The sequence below is a fragment of the Macaca fascicularis genome, chromosome 3 (assembly GCF_037993035.2).
Source record: "Macaca fascicularis isolate 582-1 chromosome 3, T2T-MFA8v1.1".
NCBI lineage: Eukaryota > Metazoa > Chordata > Mammalia > Primates > Cercopithecidae > Macaca > Macaca fascicularis.
Window position 1 is genome coordinate 148684219 of NC_088377.1, and position 18099 is coordinate 148702317.

Sequence of the window (18099 nt, forward strand, 5' to 3'; positions counted from 1 at the left end):
TAAGCATTTTCAGAGATTTTTAGTTGTCTATACATGTTACTAAATTTTATAAAAGTGGGCAGTTTGTCATGATCCTCCTGATGTATAATAGCTTTCTAAAAATGTTAGGATAATTAACATAATTGCTTAGTATTTCAAGCCTGCTTTTTAAGGGCGACTTGACTATAATAACTCCTTCTCAGGGAGAGTCGAGTAGAAAAGAAATTTTTCTTTTAAGGTCAACAGACTGGAGGTCTGCCTTATAAATGTAAGTGTAAAGATAAGCAAAAAAAAGCCCAAGAGAAAAGCATTGCAGTATAGCCTCACTCTGTAAATAATATTTGGTCACTGTTAGCCTTAGGGGTAACATGATCTATGTGACTGTACTGATGATTTGGAAGGGGGATTGTTGAAATGGCTTCAGGATGAAAGTATTTGAAATTCTGGACTTTATATGTCACACTGGGTGTGAAGAGATACGTTACTAATGGTAAATTCTTTCTGAGAGAGATAACTGATTATGATTAGTTTCTAAACCATTAAGCTATTTTGAGTCTTCTCTGTTTTGCAATAAACTCTGTCCATAAAAATGGTGTTATACCTGATTTCCAAACCTGATTATGTATCAGAATCACTTTGGGAGCATTTATGAAATACACATTATTGAGCCCTACATGCAGAGATCTTGAGTCATTCAAGTCTGGTGTCTCAGAAATCCTTTTTAGTACTCTAGCTTATTCTGATGCAGAGCTAGGCTTGGAAATAATTTCAATATTTGTGCTAATTATCGTAAAATTTTCTTTTAAAAGAAGTATTAGGAGTAAAACAAGTCCAAATTACAGCCAATACCAAATTGGGAAACAAGATGTTTAATTTACTAGTGTCCTAGTCCTTTTGGGCCGCTGTGACAAACTGTTACAGAATGGGAGGCTTAAGCAACAAACATTTATTTCTCATCGTCTGGACACTGGGAAGTCCAAGATCAAGGCACCAGAAGATTCGGGTCTGGGGAGGGCTTGTTTTCCTGTTTAACAGACAACGTCCTCTACTTGTGTTCTCACGTGGTGGAAGGGGCAAGGGAGCTCATTAGAATCTCTTTTATAAGGACATTAATCCGATTCATGAATGCTCCACCCTCATGACCTAACCATCTCCCAAAGACTCCACCACCTAATACTATCCTGGGTGATCAGGATTTCAACAGAGGGATTTTAGAATGATAGAAACATTGAGTTGCAGCCCATCGCACCTAGAGACTTTCATCTATACTGGCCTTTTTCTCTATTGCACTAGTTCGTTTAAATTCAGCCTTACTATGGTGGCATAAGAAAGAATGAATAAGACCTAGTATTTGGTAGCACATAATAAAATTGTATAATTTTAAAATAAGTGTAATTGGATTGTTTGTAACTCAAAGGATAAATGCTTGAGGGGTCGGATACCCCATTCTCTATGATGTGCGTATTTCACGTTGCATGCCTGTATCAAAATATCTCATGTACCCCATAAATATACACCTACTATATACCCACAAAAATTAAAAATAAAAGTAAAAAATATTAAATTGTTTGCATAGTAATTTATTAAATAATATATCCCAATTTTTACTTTATTAAAATGGTATAATTGTTTATTAATGAATGCCAAGCTAACATAATTATTGAGGCTTTTATTAAAGAATTAAAATATGAGAGATTATTTAAAATAAAATTTTTAGGAAAATAATTTTTTGAGCTGTATCCTTAAAATTTTTACTAGTTCTTCAACCGAGTTCTGCATTTTTGAGGGCATGTAGTATAAACATAAACAGGAACATTTTAGACTGTGAACATGGTAAACACTGGAATTAGATCTTACTCAAAAACATAGTTGTAATTTCTCTGTGCCTCCACATTAAAAAAAATTTTTTATGGGTACATAGTATGTGTATATATGTACAGGGTACATAAGCTATTTTGATAACAGCATACAATGCATAATGATGACATCAGGGTAAATGGAGTAGCCATCACTTTAAGCATTTATCATTTCTTTGGGCATATCTCCACATTTTTAAAAAGAAAATTTTGACATAATGTGGATATGAAAAAACATAGAGTACATAACACAGAGTAAAAGAACACAGTGCTACCATATATTTTAAAAAATGCTGTGATAGCGCCTCCTTGTGGGCAGAGCCCAACATGTTGGTCAGATTTCTGTTATGTATGAAAGTAAACATACTTCCTTAAAAAAAAAAAAAGAAAACAGTATTTTATGGGGTTCTGTATTATATTTTGTGCTTGATGAAATAAAAATATGAAATGAGTTGCATTAAAAATATACTGATGTTAATCTTTTATTTCAGAATCTTCAATCATTGCTTCTTGTAGGGAATAAAATAAAACTATTTGTATAGCTTTTCCCCCATAAAATTTACCTTTTAACTGTCTTTTATTTGATATTCTGCCTTTAGGACAGGGTAACCTTCAGGAGAATAATTGTGAAAAACAATGCCAAAAAGAGAAAAATGTATGAAAGCTTTATTGAGTCACTGCCATTCCTTAAATCTTTGGAGGTAAGTGCATGTTTATACTTTTATTTTATTTTGCTTTAAAAGTTTCTGTTTTGCTAGGAATATTTAGTTCTATAGAAAAATTTCCTTGAATAAAAAAAATTTATCCATGTTTTTATTTGAAGAGATTAAGTGGTAATGCTAGTTTTTATAACTCATTGTTTCTTCTGCTATCTATAATTGCATTTGTTTTGTTATTTGAAAGTTGTTTTGTATAATTGCATTCCTACCCCGCATCTATAGCACATGTATATGTGGTCTTTATCTAATAGCAGACGTCATACAATCACATAGATGTAGGCAAGAGCCACTAGTTGTAACTTTACAGGGAGGCGTTCTCTAGATAGAAGATGTCCTCTCTGGCCTCTTCCTCTCAGTCATCTTTGCTGTTTATTCCTCTTTTCTTCTCCTCTTAAAACTGGCATTCCAGGCCTCTGTCCTTGGCCTCTTCTCTTTTCAGGATACACTTACTCACTTGGTGAACATGTCAGATCCCATGGCCCTAAATACAGATGTCCCTTGACTTATGCTGGGGTTATCTTATGAATAAACCTATTGTGAGTTGAAAATAGCATAAATAGAAAATGTATTTAATACACGTAAACTATGGAACATTCTAGCTCAGCCTATGCTTAGGACACTCACATCAGCCTATAGTTGGGAACAGTCACCTGGCAGCACAGTGCACTGGAGAGCATGGGTTCATCTCATTGTGGTGAGGCTGGCTGGGTGTTGTGGCTGTCTGCCTGGCATTGTACTGCATATCACCTGGGAGAAGATTGAAACTCAAAATTAGAAGTATATTTTCTATCGCTTTCAAACAACTGTAAGGTTGAAAAATAATTAATTGAGCCATTGTAAGTCAGGGACCATCTGTACTGTCCATATATTGATGTTTCTTAAAATTGGTGTCACTGGGCAAGGCCCTTCCCTTGAAGGTCAGACTTACTTATCCAACTGCAAATACAAGATCTCCTCTCAGATGTCTAATAGACCTCTCAGACCTAGTATGTCCCAAATCTACTCCTTTTCTCTCTCCCTGCAGATGGTAACATATCCTTCCAGTGTCTCAGGCCAGAAACCTTCGAGTTAGCACTGACTTATCTGAACCACCATCACCTCTTGCCTGGTTAATTGCAGAATAATCTTCTAAAATCCCTGGTTGTGGCCCTGCTCTGTTTAAGCTCCTCCTCACATGGCCTCTAAGGCTCTGCACAGTCTGTCCCATTCCCCTGCCCATTTTCCCCAACCTCATTTCCTACTGCTCCACATTCATCATCTCTCTGTAGACACATCAGCTTCTTGCCACTTCTCAAACACACCTGTCCCACACCCACTTCAGGGTCTTCATACTTGCTCTCTGTGTGGAATGCCTTCCTCCACGGCCGCAGGGCTCCTTCATTTCTTAGCCCAGATGTCGTCTCAATGAGACCAGCTCTTAGGTTTTTATCTTTGAAGGTAACGACTTAACGAGAGAGAATAGGTTGTTGTTACTCTAAAAATTCAGCTTCATTTTCCATACTTTATCATTAAATTAAATGCTTTTCTATTTCACTGTCATATTTGAAATATTTTGAGAGTAATTAAAGACAGGCATATATATGTACCCACAATGTCTTGTAAAATGGCAAGTGTCAAAACAGCTGTGCTTCTCCTTTTGAATGTCTCTGTTGGATTATCAGCTTACGCCTGGTAGAAGTTTTGTCCATATCACGTAGTGTGTGGTAGACAGCTGATCTTTTCCAGCAGCATATTTCTTTAAATAAAAGTAGGTCAGGGATTGGAAATCCAGTGCCTTCAAAGCTAGGCAGGTAACACAGAGAAGAAAACCAAGCCAGGAAGGGACTTTGGCAGATTGGAGAACATGTATTTCATTAAAGAAACAGCTGCTATCCCACCATAGTGTTATTGTTGCCATGTGGAAATATGGGTTATTTGATGCTGATTTTTCAAGAGAAGCTGGAGATCCAATTTTTATGAAAAATTTATTTTAAAATGCTGACTGATAATACAACAAACACATAACAACCTACACACTGCTCAATTTATTTGTCCTGTAGGCTACCAGTTTTTTACTTCTTAAATAGATCAGCTTACCCAGTTAATTTGTTTCTATTTAATATTGTCTTTCTTTCTTTGTAGTTTTCTGAACGCCTGAAAGTAGTAGATGTGATAGGCACCAAAGTATACAACGATGGAGAACAAATCATTGCTCAGGTATGATATTTTGAAATCTAATTCAGTTTAGGGTTATTTTCCAAAAGGTTTGTGTAGTTGTAGATCTTGATAAACTTTTCATGTTTCTAAAACTAGTATGCAGTGATGGGTTAAATAAATATTACTTCTACCAAATAACCTGTTAAAAATGGCTTCATTTATAGTTACTACGCTATTGAATATTTTTATGTAATTAACTCTTAATGAATATGTATTAAACCATCAAATGATTTTCTGCATCATTGTAGTCATTTATAAGAGGAAAAAACAGGTGAATCTTCCATGAGGACCCAGAAAGTACACTGGAAAATTCTGTAGAGTTTTGCGTGATCATTTCATGATGAAACTTCCTGAGGCTGCTCCTTGATAAAAGTCACCAAGAAGGGAACACACTGCAACATATAATGTTTTGGCTTCCAAGCACTACATGTGGGTCAACATGCTATATAATCCCTAATACTTTTCTCAGATCCCAACTGGAACCAATAATATTAGATACCTGGGTTGGAGTAGGGCTACTAAAAGTAGAATTTGTGAAGACTGTTCATAGGTGAAGCATGCAGATGATAGTACCTTGTTTCCTAGTTATATTTGTGAAGCACTGAGCAAATGATTAAAATGGATTTTTAATAGATACTGTAATTTTTGTATCACAACCTTATACTATTTTGTGCTCTTTATCTGAAATGCAGTCTCTTCCTTTATATGGGAAACAAGATTCAAGGTCTTTGAGATTGAGAAAAAGATAATTATTTTAGAAGACAAATGCATAAGTAAATCTTTCAATCAGCACCCCTCTCCCATTGCTGCGTGTGTGTGTGTGTTACAGCAGTCAGGGATTGGGAAGAAATGGAGTCAAATAAAGTTAAAGTTCTACTATATAAATTGGTAAATAACAAAGCACAGAGCATGTTTTAAATGATTTTTAAAGGTTTTTATTTTAAAATAATTATAGATTCACAGGAAGTCGCAAAAATAGTTTTGAGAGGTCCCGTGTACCAGTTTCACCCAGTTTCTCCTAATGCATCTTGCATCACTATTAATAACAATATCAAAACTAGGAAAATGACATTGGCATAATTCACAGACCGTATTCAGTTTTCATCAGTTCTTAGGGCATGCTTTAAAAATAGTTAAAAATTACTCAGCAGTTAATAGACTTATTATGATTCAGAACACTCAAAAACTTAATATGAAGCTTTTATGAAAACCTGATATAAAAATAAGGGAAAGGACATATGCTATACTTAGGGTTTATTAAGGATATTTTTACATATTTGTTGTCTTTTAAGCATTTATAAATATACATATATACACACTATATTCTAAAAATCTAAATTCAACATTTATTTTTGTGATAGAATCAGATGCTAAACTTCTTGAATTTGTATTAAAGAATTTTGAAGTATTTTAAATTTCTCCAGAATCACTTTGAGAGTCTTAGAAAAGTCAGTGTCTGTATTATTATCTTCCATATTGTATTGTTTAATTCAGACTGCATCACTGGAGGTCAAGGCAGAGTTCATTAAGAAACAGAAACAAGAAAGAACAGATATATGGGTAGAAATAGCAACACTTCTCTTTTAGAAGTCCTTCCAGTGCCTTGAAATGGAATGTCAGTAGGCTAGCATGTCAGAGTTTGGTCCTCAGTTGACTGTAGTGAAAATGTCAAGGCCCACATCTGCTGCTTCCGGCTCCATCTGGGTGCTTTCTGCTCTTTGCAAGTTGATGGGTTATCTTGGGTCACCACGCCAATGCTTGCAATGTTAGGATGACGCAGGGTGCACGTCTTGGCACTTCCTAAGGAGCTCAGGATCTGCAGATATGTTTCTGCCAACTAAGGGGATGCTGCTGGCATACACAGCAGTGTTGCCATTTCCAACTATGTATGCTGTTATCTAGGCTGAAATTTGGGTGAAATTCTTACCCTAGTGTTATTTGTCACATTTTCTTGGTTTTTAGCAGAAATACGGTGGTAGAGAATATATTATTTCAGGGCCAAGCACAGTGGCTCATGCCTGTAATCCCGGCACTTTGGGAGGCTGAGGCAGGTGGATCACATTGAGGTCAGGAGTTCGAGACCAACCTGACCAACATGGTGAAACCCCATCTCTAATAAAAATACAAAATAAATAAATAAATACGGGTTCTAGATCCCTGAGGAATTGCCACACTGTCCTGCAAAATGGTTGAACCAATCTGCATTCCCACCAACAGTGCAAAAGCGTTCCTATTTCTCCACAGCCTCACCAGCATCTATTGTTGCTTGACTTTTTAATAATTGCCATTCTGACTGGTGTGAGATGGTATCTCATTATGGTTTTGATTTGCATTTCTCTAATGATCAGTGATGTTGAGCTTTTTTTCATATGTTTTTTGGCCACATAAATGTCTTCATTTGAGAAGTGTCTGTTCATATCTTTTGCCCACTTTTTGATGGCAGAAATACCATTTGACCCACAAATCCCATTACTGGGTATATACCCAAAGGAATATAAATCATTGTGCTATAAAGACACATGCACACGTATGTTTATTGCAGCACTATTTACAATAGCAAAGATACGGAACCAACCCAAATGCCCCCATCAGTGATAGGCTGGATAAAGAAAATGTGGTACATATACACCATGGAATACTGTGCAGCCATAAAAAGGAATGTGATCCTTTGCAGGGACATGCATGAAAATGGAAGCCATCATTCTCAGCAAACTAACACAGGAATAGAAAACCAAACACTGAATGTTCTCACTCACAGGTGGCAGCTGAGCAATGAGAACACATGGAAACAGGGAGGGGAACATCACACACTGTGGTCTGTCACGGGGTGGGGAGTGAAGGTAGGGAGAGTATTAGGACAGATACCTAATTCATGCGGGGCTGGCCTTAAAACCAAATGACAGGTTGATAGGTACAGCAAACCGCCATGGCACATGTATACCTGTGTAACAGACCTGCATGTTCTGCACATGTATCCTGGAATTTAAAGTAAAATTTTTTAAAAAGGGGGAAAAAATTAGCTGGGTGTGGTAGCACACGCTTGTCATCCCAGCTACTTGGGAGGGTGAGGCAGGAGAGTCACCCGAATCCAGGAGGTGGAGGCTGCAGTGAGCTGAGATTACACCACTGCACTCCAGCCTGGGTGACAGAGCAAGACTCCATCTCGAGGGGAAAAGAGTATTATTTCAAATAATTTTACAAATGAAATCATTACTACATAATTGTCCATCAAAACCTCTTGATTTAGGGCCGGGCGCGGTAGCTCACGCTTGTAATCTCAGCACTTTGGGAGGCCGAGGCGGGCAGATCACGAGGTCAAGAGATTGAGACTATCCTGGCTAACACAGTGAAACCCCGTCTCTACTAAAAATACAAATAAAGTAGCCGAGTGTGGTGGCGGGTGCCTGTAGTCCCAGCTACTCGGGAGGCTGAGGCAGGAGAATGGTGTGAACCCGAGAGATGGAGCTTGCTTCAGCCTGGGTGACAGAGCGAGACTCTGTCTCAAAAAAAAAAAAAAACCTCTTGATTTAGAAACTGAGATAGCCTGTTCCCATGGGAGTTCACTTTTCAGGTCAATATCTGTACTTTGGGGTTGGATCAATTTTAGGGATATGAAAGGTAACAAGATTGTTGTCAGTTAATTTGCATTTTCACCGTCTATTTTTGTTATTCTGATAGGGAGATTCGGCTGATTCTTTTTTCATTGTAGAATCTGGAGAAGTGAAAATTACTATGAAAAGAAAGGTAAGCATTGTAAGTCCTCAAAGCCTACATACTATTAGCAAGGAACACAACAGATTTACTTTTTGATGTTTAGACTGAGGTTAATTTTACTTTTCATAAGCTGAGGAAAAGCTCATCTTTTTAATTGCCTTGTCAGGGTAAATCAGAAGTGGAAGAGAATGGTGCAGTAGAAATCGCTCGATGTTCGCGGGGACAGTACTTTGGAGAGCTTGCCCTGGTAACTAACAAACCTCGAGCAGCTTCTGCGCACGCCATCGGGACTGTCAAATGTTTAGGTAGGGATTGCAACAGTGGGCGTGCTTCTCCTGGTTGAACTTATGTCTGCATTTTATGTATTCATGTTGAATGAATCATTTTATTGGGTTCACAGGTTTTGTGGTCCCCACAAAAGGTAACAAGATTAGGACTCGTTGCCTTACAAAATTAATTTGTGGAAGCCATTTTTTCTTTGAAATTTTTACATCCAGGTACATTTTGCTCGTTTGTGTATATATGAAATAACATCTCATATTTGTCATTAAAATAAGAATTCCAAGTACCACGTTTTATATGGAATCTCTCATAAGCAACATGTGCTATGTTCCTCAAAAGAGAAGGCTAAGGTACGATTTTTATAAAGTCCGTTATTAAGATCTGCGGGGAATGCTGAGATGCTGGGAGAATCCTTACTCATTAGAGTACTGGGAAACAAAGGTTCACGTTTGTCAAAGCACAGTCAAATGTTCTTTGCTGTTCAGTCGTTATTACTATTTTACTAGAGTAGCTTGGCAGAAATGCCGTCTTCAGGTGCAGACATCTCTGTATATCTGAGATTGTATATCTGAGAAATCACTTACTTTGATAAGAAAATATAGTTCAGGAGGTGGCAATATGGTGAATATTTTAAGAAAATTGATCCCACAGTAATTACCCTCTCTGTGCTTTTCATCCATAATTCAATAGAATAAACTTAGTTTTAATGTTTTCAAGATTTGCAAGGATCCTTAGAATTAACTTCTTAGAGAAGTCATTCTTTAAAAGGTTTTAAATAAGTATAATATTAATCAAGTGTTAAATTTGGACGGAAGAGAAGACAATTAGAAACTGACAGGTAATTTCCCTAAGTAGAGCTATTAGAAAGAGTAAAGGTGAGGTGAGTGAAATTCTGTTAATTTTTTTCAATAATAGATTATTACATTCACATCAAAGAAAACCTGAGATACAGAAAATGTAGGAAAAAACATACCACTGCCACTCAGTGATTTCTGCTATTATAATTTCTTCTTGTCCTTTTTATTTGTGTGGGCTTCCAGTTGTTAAACAGTTTTCCAAATAACTTTTAAAGTTCACTATGCTTAGGAATGTTCTTATTCTGTTACACCAAATTTTAAAATTCTTTTAGGTAAATATATACATGATAAATTAATCATTCCTCACTGGTAAATACTTTGAAGGTTTTGGCTCCAACGTTTTGGTGGGGACCAATTTTTTTGTGCATAGAAGGCTTTTCTGTATTATAGGAGTTTTCCTTAGAAATGGTTTTCAGGAGTGGGCTTTTAAAAAATTAACTTTTGACACATATTTGCCAGATTACTTTTATTTGTACTAATTTACATGCTACTAGCAGTGCCATAATGCCCATTCACCCTATTCTTGTCAGCATTGCCTTTTTTTATCTTTGCTAATTTAAAAGGCGAAGAAGATATATTTTAATTTGTACTTTTATATGTAGGGTATGTCATATTTTCTATCTATATATTATGAATCCAGTTTTAAGATCCAGGAGACAGGCAAGCAAAGTGATATCTAGCATGTACTTATAGAAGTAAACAGAAGCATTATGTCAGCTGCCATTTTGGGATTGCATAGGGATCCAAATTTGTATGGGGAGCAAAAATTACAAAAGTTAACACCTGGCCTTCACAACATGGCATTTTAAACCCTGAGAAGGGAACACAGGATAGAAAACACTCCTGTGCCATCTTTGAGGAGTAGACATTTCTAAGGTGGAGACAGCACATTTATTTTTTAAAATTCTAAGGTCTTTCCATGATAGTCCCTCATTCTTTTCTCAGCTTGGACCAGGAACCTCCCACCAACTTAGCATTGCTCATCATATTGCCAAGGGACTGCAGAGTGTGGCCCTGGCTGCTTCCTTTTTCAAGTGGAACATTTTTATCATTATGCTTTTTCTTGTATTTTATAGTATTTACCTAAAATATCATTGCATTATTGATATATATGGAATGTATTGTATATGACTTAGAAATAATTGTAATAACTTAGAAATTCTGCAGATTTGCAAAGAATGTTATTAAAAAAAAATCTTCTCTTTTCTTAGCAATGGATGTGCAAGCATTTGAAAGGCTTCTGGGACCTTGCATGGAAATTATGAAAAGGAACATCGCTACCTATGAAGAACAATTAGTTGCCCTGTTTGGAACAAACATGGATATTGTTGAACCCACTGCATGAAGCAAAAGTATGGAGCAAGACCTATAGTGACAAAATTACACAGTAGTGGTTAGTCCACTGAGAATGTGTTTGTGTAGATGCCAAGCATTTTCTGTGATTTCAGGTTTTTTCCTTTTTTTACATTTACAACGTATCAATAAACAGTAGTGATTTAATAGTCAATAGGCTTTAACATCACTTCCTAAAGAGTAGTTCAGAAAAAAATCAACATACTGATAAAATGACTTTGTACTCCACAAAATTATGACCGAAAGGTTTATTAAAATGATTGTAATATATAGAAAGTATCTGTGTTTAAGAAGATAATTAAAGGATGTTATCATAGGCTATATGTGTTTTACTTACTCAGACTGAGGTATTAGTGACTATCCCCATGTAAGAGGGCACTTGGAAATTAAACATGCTACACAGCATGGCATCACATTTTTTTTTTTATAACTCGTTATACACAGTAACATTTTAATCATTTTTGTTTTAAAGTTTTCTAGCTTGATAAGTTATGTGCTGGCCTTGGCCTATTGGTGAAATGGTATAAAATATATGCAATTTTAAAACTTTTATATTTTTGCAATAAAGTACATTTTGATTTCATTGGCATAATGTCAGTAACCTACATATTCCAGTGGGTTTATGGACAGGCAATTTAGTCATTATGATAATAAGGAAAAGAGTCTTTTAGATGAGAGATCATTAATGCATTTTTCCCTCATCAAGCATATATCTGCTTCCTCTTTTTATTTTGCAATTCTCCATATTCTATATCTTTAAAAATTTGGGCCGGGTGCAGTGGCTCACGCCTGTAATCCCAGCACTTTGGGAGGCCGAGGCAGGCGGATCATGAGGTCAGGAGATCGAGACCATCCTGGCTAACACAGTGAAACCCCGTCTCTACTAAAAATACAAAATAATTAGCCGGGCATGGTGGTGGGCGCTTGTAGTCCCAGCTACTCTGGAGGCTGAGGCAGGAGAATGGCGTGAACCTGGGAGGCGGAGCTTGCAGTGAGCTGAGATCGCGCCACTGTACTCCAGCCTGGGCGACAGAGTGAGACTCCGTCTCAAAAAAAAAAAAATTTGATCTTGACATTTAATGTCACAAAGTTTTTTTTAAAAATGTGATTTAAACTTAAGATCCGACATGTTTTATATTCTTTAAGATCTTACACCTAAAAAATCTCTCCTGTCCTAAAAATAATTTGGGATCCTTATCAGCATGCTCACAGTTTATTTCTTTGTTCTTCACTAGGCCTACACATTACAGTCCTTTGTAGACATCTGTTCCCTTGGGTTTCTGTTCTTCTTAGGATGGTTGCCAACCTACAGTCTCATTGATCAGCAGCCAATATGGTTTGTTTTTTTGTTTTTAATTCTTAGAAACATCCTCTAGAGTAATAGAAACAAATTTTTATGAGCATAACCCTATATAAAGACAAAATGAATATCTGCCCTTACCATATATACCATTAGGCCTTGCCATTGCTTTAATGTACACTCATAGTTGAAATTAGTGCAGGATTAACTCAGATGTACTAGATTTTCATTGTTCATTGATATGCTCAGTATGCTGCCAGATAAGATGAATTTAATTATATTCAACCAAAGCAATATACTCTTACATGATTTCTAGGCCCCATGACCCAGTATCTAGAGACATTAATTCTAACCAGTTGTTTGCTTTTAAATGAGCGATTTCATTTTGGGAAACAGGTTTCAAATGAATATATATACATGGGTAAAATTACTCTGTGCTAGTGTAGTCTTATTAGAGAATGTTTATGGTCCCACTTGTATATGAAAATGTGGTTAGAATGTTAATTGGATAATGTATATATAAGAAGTTAAAGTATGTAAAGTATAACTTCAGCCACATTTTTAGAACACTGTTTAACATTTTTGCAAAACCTTCTTGTAGGAAAAGAGAGCTCTCTACATGAAGATAACTTGTTTTATATTTCAGATTTTATTTTAAAAGCCGTGTCTGTTAAACAAGAAAAAACACAAAAGAACTCCAGATTCCTGGTTCATCATTCTGTATTCTTACTCACTTTTTCAAGTTATCTATTTTGTTGCATAAACTAATTGTTAACTATTCATGGAACAGCAAATGCCTGTTTAATAAAGAACTTTGACCAAGGCTATAAATGCCACTTACATTATTTTCAGTATTGTTGGTTATATTTAAATTTTCCTTATAATAAAGCACACTTTTATAATAAAATACATGAATTATTGTTTTTCATACTTTTTTGCTTCTTTAAACTTTTCTGACTTGCATAATGCATAATTCATTGAAAAGCATGATAGAAATGTGGCATGTGGAAGCTAACCCCCAGGGCATAACATAGTAAGAAAGTATGGTTCTGTATGGCAATAGGTTTTTAAAATTATTAGCTATTCGTCATGTGTGGGAGAAATAATTGTGGTGTGTTGCAGATTTATTTGGCCACTTAGAATAACCAAATAAATCTGGCTAACTAGGAATTTGTGTAAAATTATCTAATTAAAACAGCTCAAGTTTGACTTGTGGATGTCATTATTTAATTACTAATCAACACTCCTTACTATGTGAGAATTCTCTGTTGACCGTTCAAGGACAGAGCCTCCTGTGTATCATGTGGGGCTAAGGAAAGGGTTGAGGACTTTTTCCCCAAGAGTGACGGTGCTTTCCCTTGTTTTAAATAAAGATGTGTGTGTATGTGTGTGTTGTTTTCTGCATATCCATATGAACTAGGGATTAGTGCAGATATTTTAACATATACATTACCTGTGACACAACTTAGGTGAATGTATATGTGTTACCATTAGGATTAGTATTATAAACTCTGGCTAAATGCCATTTAAAATGCTTAAAGAGGCCGGGCACGGTAGCTCATGCCTGTAATCCCAGCACTTTGGGGAGGCTGAGGCGGGAGGATCATGAGGTCAAGAGATCGAGACCATGCTGGCCAATATAGTGAAACCCCATCTTTACTAAAAATAAAAAAATTAGCTGGGCATGGTGGCATGTCCCAGCTACTTGGGAGGCTGAGGCAGGAGAATCGCTTGAACCCGGGAGGCGGAAGTTGGAGTGAGCCGAGATTGTGCCGCTGCACTCCAGCCTGGCGACAGAGCGAGACTCCATCTATAAAGCAAACAAACAAACAAGCTTAAAAATTATTCAAGTGAAATGGCATGAAGCAAGGGACTTTGGATTTTATTTTATTGAAACGCAAGATTTAAAAACATGCTGTGTTCTTTCCCTTTCCAAAGCACCTTTAAAGATATTGATAGAATTTTTCCTTTCTCAAAAAACGTAACAAGGATGAGATGACCTTTGGCATTCTCAAGGAAAATTAATACTGTGTAGGCCTCGAGAGGTGAGTCATACATCTGGATTAAGGCAGAGCTTTGTTAAATTGCTGAACAGGGGATTCTATTAAAAAAAATTACTACCTAAGAGAAATAGAGTTTATAAGGAATGCTATCTTCTAAAATTTAGTGTTTGGTACAGCCTGATGCCAGGTATCAGAAAGAATTTTGACAAAAAGGAAAAATTGGAATGAGTTGAGACAATCTTACCTGTTCTAGAATACTTTTAAAGGCAGCAAAACTGGATAGACTGAATAGACTATAGAGTTGTTCAATGTGTATACCTAGGGACAATCAGTGACTTCACTAAAGTCATTTACTTTGTGAGTTGATGGCAGAACTCGTGGAAAATTGAGATCTATTGATTCCTCATCCAATTCATGGCCTCATATATTTTCCCAAATAATGTTAATGAGCCTGGCATATAAATTGGTATATAGTTTCCAATGCAGAGAATAAGATTATTTTGAGAGGAAAACTTTTGATTTGACCGACAGATCTGGGTCTTTCTTTACTTTTTTATGCTCCAAATTTATAAATCTAAAATTGCCTAGAAAATCCTGAAGAAGTATGTATCATATATAGGAAGATGTGGTGATATCTGATAGGGAGGTAATGTCTACATCACAAAAATGAATGCTACCTACCAAAGAGGTGGTTTTCCCAGATTTTGATTTAACCATAGCCTGAGTCTCATCATTTTTCCAAATATAAAAAATGCTAATACAAAATGTATATACATTAAATCATGTCAATCATTATAATTGATTACAATGAATCAGTTATAATCAATTATAACTGATTCATTATAGCATATAAATGCATTTTTTACTGTCATTGGAAAACAGAAAATGACCTTTTTTTCAGGCACAAGGGAGAGTTTTCTGTGGCTCTTGACTGTAACAACTCAGACATGAAACCCTAAATATTTTCTATTTAACTTGAAAAAGTTACAAAGTAGACCCTTGAATGAGTTTATGAACAGGAAATATGACTAGTTAAAATCTTAAGTTGCTATTGATGACTGGTTTTCCATCTTGGTCCTAACTGGAAACCTTCCTAGATCTTGCTGAGGAACAAGAGAATAAACTCTGCATCCCTGAAACTTCATCACCTCTCTTAGGCCAAGGGCTGACATTTAATACAAGTGTACTTCCTTTACATAATGACTACATTCTTGAAGTATATACAAATGACATTTTTTAAAAGCCAAGTAATAGTTTTAAGAAAGGTGCACACTATAAAGGCATCTTTGGCAAATCTATTTTCTCCTAATTGCTCTTTAAAGCTGAACTTAAATATCCTCAACATTTTTATTACTTATATACTGTATAACTTGAAGGAGTTGGTGTTAATTAGGTTGGTGCAAAAGTAATTGCGGTTTTTGCCTTTTTTTAAATGGTAAAAATGGCAAATATCACTATTACTTTTGCACCAACCCAATACTTTGTTTGCCTTTCAGTGACTGACACTGTGAGGGAAACAAAAATGAATAATAGTGCTTATCATATAAACATAGCTGGAAGATGGCTCAAATAATAACAATGACTACATTGAGGAAGTGACAGTTAAAGTGCACGCAAGTTATTCAACAAAGTTGAATATTCAGACCAGCATCCTATATATAGTGCTACACTATGCTGTATATGAGAAAATTCATGCTGCTTGTCTCCCCCCCTTTTTTTTTTTTTTTTTTTTGAGACGGAGTCTCGCTCTGTCGCCCAGGCTGGAGTGCAGTGGCCGGATCTCAGCTCACCACAAGCTCCACCTCCCGGGTTTACGCCATTCTCCTGCCTCAGCCTCCCGAGTAGCTGGGACTACAGGCGCCCGCCACCTCGCCCGGCTAGTTTTTTTTGTGTGTGTGTTTTTTAGTAGAGACGGGGTTTCACCGTGCTAGCCAGGATTGTCTCGATCTCCTGACCTTGTGATCCGCCCGTCTCGGCCTCCCAAAGTGCTGGGATTACAGGCGTGAGCCACCGCGCCCGGCCTCCCCTAACTTTTCATGTTTCACAAGTATGTATTTTTTTGATTGCTTATTATGGACCAGACAAAAGCACATGAGATGGGGACTGATAAGGAAAGAGAGAATGTAAATGTGGAGGGGAGACAAATGTAAGCAATAATATTCAGTTTAGCCCAGTGTGATAAAAAGCGATGTGTGTACTATTCCTACAATTTTTTTTTTTGAGACGGAGTCTGGCTCTGTCAGCCAGGCTGGAGTGCAATGGTGAGATCTCGGTTCACTGAAATCTCCGCCTCCCGGGTTCAAGCGTTTCTCCTACCTCAGCCTCCCGAGTAGCTGGGACTACAGGCGCGTGCCACCACGCCCAGCTAATTTTTGTATTTTTAGTAGAGATGGGGTTTCACCATTTTGGCCAGGATGGTTTCGATCTCTTGACCTTGTGATCTGCCCGCCTCGGCCTCCCAAAGTACTGGGATTACAGGCGTGAGCCACCGTGCCCGGCCCTATTCCTACAATTTTAGTTGCTCTTTATCCGACTTAATTGTACTTAAAATGAGGTACTTTTTGCTAGCAACTAAACATAGAGAAGGGCCTAGGATACCAAATAAGGAGTAGAAAATATTATGTGAGAATTTGTGTTAAATAGTTCAGATAACAGTAATGATCTCTAGAAAACTTGCAAGACATGAGAATAGTCATTTGAGCTTGATTTTATACATTGAGAGTGAGATGAAATAGAACTGTTGCCTTCTCTAAATACATTTTCATTTATACCAAATTAGACTTGATAAAAACTTTTTGAGAAAAATTAGGATAAAAAAATGAGTAGTCCTCTCTATGTCCTGAGGATACTCAGGTTTATTTCTCTAGACTTGGCCTTCCTAAATGCCAGATGAATATATTCAGCTGCCTAAGGACCTCTAGACTCAGATTTCTTGCCTGCACAGATGCTCATCACCTGAGGCTGAACCTATCCTTTTCCTTCCTCCCAGTCCCCAAATCTGCTATCCTCTCCAGCATTCCCTTAGTCAATAACATCAGCATAACCACCCTTCCCCAACATACTGCAATTACCCAAGCCAGAGACACAATCATTTTGATTCTTCCATCTTACGTTGATTTTTCTTCCTAATGTGGTTATAGTGTTAAGACAGTAGCTTATCAGCCACTGAAGAAAGGTCTTGCTTTCTGGTCATCGGAGCAAAATCTAAACTTGAGTTGTATCAAGAACTACAGGAACAGGAGATGACTCAGTTCTAAAATGGCCATCATCAGCTCCCGTGGATTTCATTATAACTTGCCTGAATTACCTGAGTACTTTGAACTAATTAGAAAATTAACTCATTTTAAAGGATAGTAAGGTATATGGAAGGATATTTGTTTGAGTTTAAATTTGCAAGATGCTATCTGAAAACTCTGAGAAGTACTTACTTAGACCATACATGTGTTTCTCTATTTAGTACTTGTTCATGTGATTTCATTTGTTTACCTTTTGACAATTCAAAGTGATTATTTTCAATATCAGGCAATGCATGTACTTGAACTTCTATTTAGTTCAACAAAGCAGCCATTGGTGTGTCAAATATGGTGGAATCAGGGAAATACATTATTTCACTCCTAAATAGGATTTATCGGTTTTTTTTCTTCTGTTTGTTTTTTTCTTTTGTTTGTTAGAGATATAACAAATTAGAACTTGATATTTAAGATAACAGAAGTAACTTCACAAACTGCTGGAAAGACATTTTGATTTCACAGTTTCTTGACATATTTTTGCATACATTTTATGTGTGTACATGTGTGTATAGATAATTGTGACTGTACCAATCAAGAAGAGGTGTTATTT

At 36.5% G+C, this 18099-nt stretch overlaps 1 protein-coding gene across 1 annotated transcript in view; it reads left to right on the forward strand.

The window, feature by feature from the left end:
• Positions 1–13163, forward strand: part of PRKAR2B (protein kinase cAMP-dependent type II regulatory subunit beta) — a 114730-nt gene extending 101567 nt beyond the window's left edge. The window contains exons 7-11 of the mRNA XM_005550477.4: positions 2435–2536; positions 4676–4750; positions 8429–8494; positions 8631–8769; positions 10815–13163. Of these exons, the coding sequence (XP_005550534.1) occupies positions 2435–2536; positions 4676–4750; positions 8429–8494; positions 8631–8769; positions 10815–10948 (516 nt within the window). The 3' untranslated portion in view covers positions 10949–13163. The remainder of the gene's footprint in view (positions 1–2434; positions 2537–4675; positions 4751–8428; positions 8495–8630; positions 8770–10814) is intronic.
• The last annotated feature ends 4936 nt before the right edge of the window (positions 13164–18099 follow it).